This window comes from Poecilia formosa, unplaced genomic scaffold (genome assembly GCF_000485575.1).
Source record: "Poecilia formosa unplaced genomic scaffold, Poecilia_formosa-5.1.2 Scaffold24, whole genome shotgun sequence".
NCBI lineage: Eukaryota > Metazoa > Chordata > Actinopteri > Cyprinodontiformes > Poeciliidae > Poecilia > Poecilia formosa.
The window spans coordinates 542,827-548,342 of record NW_006799963.1 but is presented as its reverse complement, the minus strand read 5'-3'; the positions used below and the strand labels follow the sequence as shown (position 1 = coordinate 548,342).

At 35.6% G+C, this 5,516-nt stretch overlaps 1 protein-coding gene and 1 long non-coding RNA gene across 2 annotated transcripts in view; both read left to right on the top strand.

Moving 5' to 3' along the window:
- The first annotated feature begins 1,455 nt into the window (after positions 1–1,455).
- Positions 1,456–2,907, top strand: LOC103135306 (uncharacterized). The gene is made up of 4 exons (XR_475912.1): positions 1,456–1,535; positions 1,673–1,760; positions 1,838–1,868; positions 2,407–2,907. It is a non-coding gene; the product is annotated as an uncharacterized LOC103135306 (long non-coding RNA).
- A 2,194-nt stretch (positions 2,908–5,101) lies between these two features.
- LOC107835797 (vascular cell adhesion protein 1-like) overlaps positions 5,102–5,516 on the top strand; it is an 8,432-nt gene continuing 8,017 nt past the window's right edge. Inside the window, exon 1 of the mRNA XM_016669415.1 lies at positions 5,102–5,109. Coding sequence (XP_016524901.1) covers positions 5,108–5,109 — 2 coding nt within the window. The 5' untranslated portion in view covers positions 5,102–5,107. The remainder of the gene's footprint in view (positions 5,110–5,516) is intronic.

Below are 5,516 nucleotides of genomic sequence, written 5' to 3'. Positions count from 1 at the left end.
AAACAATCGAGCATTTGTCCTCGGCATAATTGTGGATTTAGAAAAGTAAAACAAATAAACAAATACACATGAAATTGAACAAGAAAATGAGACATCATTGGAAAACAATCGCCTGGTGAGATGCGAATGAAACTTTATGTTGAGATATTCTCTCTTGTCTTCAAGACCACAAATACTTCAATAAGAATCACGGAAAAATAATGAGGAAAAAAATCACAAATTATCATGTACATATTTCATGCTTGTGACATGTTGAGTATACTGGAAACCTATTGAGAACAACCGTTAGAGTTATTCAATGTACATATTTTACACATTTCACTTTTTAACCTGCTGGTTTCATATAAAACTCCAGATTCTCCTAGGAGTCCCAGCATTAATGTTCCCTCTGACCTGAAGGAGCATCAGTCTGTCACTGTAACCTGCTCAGCTTTCACTCCCTGTCCACACTCACCTCCTNTTTATTACGGAATTTGGTTGAAAACTAACCCATATTTTGTGGAAAATCCAAGCTCTCTTATTTTCAACAGCAGTGGATCAGTTAACATTTATCCACTGGAAATCACTGGAAACCTGAGAGAGAAAAACTGCACCACTGTGTTTTCTGATTTAAAAATGAGGCATAAAAACAAATACTACCTCCGCATTGAGAATGGGAAATTTAAGGCAACAGATATTTGTCAGCCTCTTCATATAACAGTAAAAGGTAAGAAACCTTTTGCTTGTTTATACTATGATACTGATGTACAATGTTAATAAGAATTATTCATATCCAGGACATGTTTAGATTGTTTCCCTTCAATCAACAAGTTTTTATTTTATTTTATTGATGCCAGATGAAAAAGGCAACCCTCAAAAGATAATAAAATAATGTCAAAGAATTATCAATTTTAAAACTTCTGCTTTTGTTTACATTCCAAAAATGAACATAATGTCTTTAATATCCATCTCCTTCAAAGAAAAATCTATATTGGATTTACATTGTGGAGGTTAAAAAAATACAATTGTAATATTTGACCACCTTCTTTCACATTTCTATCTGTATATTGGCAATTTATATGAATTATTTTCAGTGTTATCAGATGACATTAAAGGCTGAACCACTATAAAACAATATTATCAAACATGTGGATAATTTTACTTGTACTTTCACTCTAAAAAATATTGTGTGTTAAAATTGCAGAACTTAAAAATGTTGATCACATTATTTTCTTTAGGACTTTGTAATTTTAAACTACTAGTGAATTTATGATTTTGTATAGCTAATCAAAAATTGATTGATGGACAATCATTGCCCATGTTTTTTCAGACAGAACAAGATATGTTCCCCATGATTTTAACTTGGTTTAATGTGAAACTCCAGATTCTCCTTGGAGTCCCAGCATTAATGTTCCCTCTGACCTGAAGGAGCATCAGTCTGTCACTGTAACCTGCTCAGCTTTCACTCCCTGTCCNTGAGGGAGGAGAGTTTCACTGTGTGGCTTCAAATGATCTGGGTCAACAAAAATCTTCTGTGATCCTTGTTGGTATTAGAGGTAACACATTAACTTACACTCATCTTGTCATGTTATTTTAGAATGTTTCTATGTGTGTCAGATTTTAAACATCAAAACATTCATTTTTTTTAGCAAAAGAATTGTGAGGATTTACTTAGATATCTTTCTTGTTACAGATGATCAGGTGTTTGGATTCACATCTCATATTATACTCAAGATCCTGGGCATTGTATTGCTCTGCATTAGCATCATCAGCTTTGAGTGGTGAGATTCTCTTCTATGAGTTGATACTTTGCAGCTGCTGTTAGATGTTGGTGTCTAAATAGTTTTCGTTCTTTCAGCTGGTTCAGATTCTCCAAGAAACCAAAAAAGGTAAACTTTCTGAGTTTATTGTTTGCATCATAACACATACAACACAACATAAATGGTTCAGGCGACATTTAAAACATCCAAGTGAAATTTTATTTAAAAAAAGTTTTATTTCATGTCACACAATTTTATAAATGGTTAAAGTCAATATCCAGTGTCCTTATCAGCTCCTGCAGTAATTTACCATCAATGGTAAATATTCTGCATAGACATAATAGTTAAACTTGTAAAATTAGAGGCTAGAGTGAGTTACATTCCCTCAAACACATCCATACACTGATGCACAGGATCATTAGGTAACTTAGGGTTCGATCTTATCCAGAGACACTTCAACATATGATGAAATGAAGCTGGAATCCAACTCAAAACCAAATTTGAGAAGATTATCACAAAACTACAACTTACCATCTCATTCTGCTTTTAATTTGGAATCCAGTGAGACTGAAAAAAACGAGATCAACTTTTATTACCTCTGAAACAGTTTGAGCTCAAGTACATTTACTGTAGGGAAGCAAAACACTGTTAGTTTTTCTGTCCACAGGAAACAGAAGAACCAGCCTATGTCAACAATGTGATGGCGACTACAGCATCATGAGCCTCAAGGAGACCAGAAAGAAGTCAAGGCCTCTGTCAGAGAGAGGATTCATTTCTATCTCTCCATTAATCTGTCCAATAGTCAAAGTTTCTGTCTCAAGAAGCTTATTTCTATCTGCAACCGCTGGATTCACCCTGAATGTGTCACCAGTCCATCATATCACCATTTATTGTGCCTTAGAAATCATTTATTTCTTGATAAGTGGTTTACATTCACTTATCACGTGATTAGAAATCTTAACTATGGTTTTACAATTAAACTTGTTACTAATGTAGTAAATAGTAATACTTTGGTGGATCACTGAGTTATAAAACAAAAAAAAAAATGTTACAAAAATAACATTCTAGGTTGTACAAGTGAAGCAGAAGTCTTGCTGAATGTAACATTTTTATCAATGAAAAGAAGACAGGTTTTTAAAAATGATATTTCTGTTTATTACTGCTATATATTATTTTTTCACAGTTGTACAAGATGTAAAAGGCAAAAATGTGAAACATATATATTTTTTTCCAGTCTTGTATTATTTAATTTCCACACATGCACATGTTGTCATGAGTTGTGGTGGTGAGAATGACCGCTGACTACCCAGGTTGTGATGATGAATGTGGCTCAAAACAGTCCAGACCAGGCAGCACGGCAGAGACAGTAGCACACAGCTAAATACTGGTAGCAACTGACAAAAGACTGAACACAGAGCAAGGTAGCCTCAGGACTATCCAGTTCAACTGAGGACTACTGACTTAAGGCAACAACTGACATAAGACGAGGACGCGACAAGAGACAAAGACAACAGATGGGTTTAAATACACATGGATGGTAATCAGTAAAACTAGACACAGGTGGGATCAATCATCAGGGAGGACAGGACATCACAGAGGCTCACGGAAACAAGGACACAGAAAAAACCAAGAAATAAATACACAAAAACACAGATCGTCACACATGTCAGATTGAAAAGTTTTTAAGGTTTTTAAGTAAAACTACTTCTCATATTTGCCTGAATGAGAATTTCAGTGGATGTTCTTTCAGTTGCAGTTTCACCAAAAGCTAACAGATTTGGACACAGGAAGATTTCTTCCTCATGCTTTCACAAAGGATTTGATTTAATACATGCAGAATGGAGTTTAGTACTCTTGTGTAACAGGAAGTAAAGCTTTCATCATTGATTCATGGCAGGTTTCAGTATTTTGAATATTTGCATATATTGAAAGCTTCTTGTTTTGGTGTTTTGATTTGGCAACTTGTCCTGAGCAAGTTCATCCCTTCTCTTCTTGCATTTTTTATTTTTTTTCCCCAACATGTTTAGTTTGCCGCTAGGATGTAATTAAGTAGCTTCATCACTTTCTGTAAAGATTCTTTGAAACAATAAAAAATTTATTCTGAAAAAAGGAGTCATTGTTGCTTAATTTTCTGGAGAAACAACTGTTGACAAAACTGGTAAGAGCCAGAATCATGATTGATTTAATTGAGTTTAATTATTCAAATGGGACAGTGCATATTAACAAATATACAATGTTGTCAAAATGAGGTGTGATGGAAGAATCTGACAGTGAACAAAAAAACAAAAACAGCTTAAATACTGAGGCAGAAGTGGAAAATAAGAAACTAATCAGAGGTAATGTAGAACAGCTGTGGCAGAAAACAACAGGGAAACAAAAGGAAAGACAGTAATCAAGTAAAGCTGACTTGCAAAGGACATTTCAGCAGCAAGACAGTTCAAAGTATTTTAAATCATAAAACATATCATACTGCAANTCTGCTTTCACCAGAGATGTCAGTGACAGACCACTTTTTTCAGTAACGAGTAATCTAACGAGTTGCCATTTCAAATCCAGTAGTCAGATTTTAGTTACTTAACGAAAACACTTTGCGTTACTATTTTCTTTTGTAATTTAATTTTATTTCCTCTACGCGGGAGCGACCGCCGTGTCTATGCGACAGAAACAAACAATAGAGGGAAAAAGGAGATGAGCATTTTGTTGCTGGAAAAACAGGAAATATTTTGAGTTTCGCTCTCCAAGTCCGATTATTATGAGCAGCTTTGGGCTTGTTTTTTTCTAAAGTTGCTTGCAGATTTATTGAGTCGCGGGCTCCGCTTTTTGGGCTTGGAAATAAGCAGACATAAACCCGATAATGTGTCTGACATCCAGTTAGTTTTAGTCAGGCTCTCCCTGTCCATCATCTCCCGGAAGATGCATCCCGCTGCGTCTTTGTTAATATCGAGTTAATATATGACCTCTAAATGACGTCGAGCTTCGCGTTGCGCTCCAGAAAACTGCAAACATTGAGACTAATATGAACAACGAAATAAATGTGTAAACAGCCACGAATGAACGAGTCCGTAAGGTTGTGCAACTAAACGCCATTGTAATTATTAATATTAAGGTAAATGTCACAAATCTGTGCAGAAGGATATCTGAGTTGTGGAGCCACAGGAGGAGCGTTGTGAGCTGCGCTCTGACAACAAACGCAGGGCCGTAACGGACAACCTGGATGCTGGGGCAGGGAGGTGTTGTGGGGCCTAAAATCCTATTTACAGTTTTCCAGACAATAGTGGAACACACAAAAATTACAAAAGTTTGGTACTGTTGTAACCATTAAACAATCTCCCCTTCAGTTCAACTATATAAGTGGAGACACATTATTGATGTTACCATTATAAAATAACTTGCAATTAAATATTGGCAAAGATCAATGTGATTTTCACAGGTTGCGGAGCGTTGTTGTTAGCAGCTGCAGAAAGCAACAAAAAACTTACTTTTAATGTAACTTAGTTACTTTCCAAATCAAGTAATCAGTAATCTAACTAAGTTACTTTTTCAAGGAGTAAACAGTAATCCAATTGAAGTTACTTTTTCAAAGTAACTAAGCCGTCACTGGCTTTCACCAATATATTACTTTGCATGTTTTGTAAAATGTGTTTTAATTTAAAACCGCAGATTCTCCTTGGAGTCCCAGCATTAATGTTCCCTCTGACCTGAAGGAGCATCAGTCTGTCACTGTAACCTGCTCAGCTTTCACTCCCTGTCCACACTCACCTCCTCAACTCACCTGGA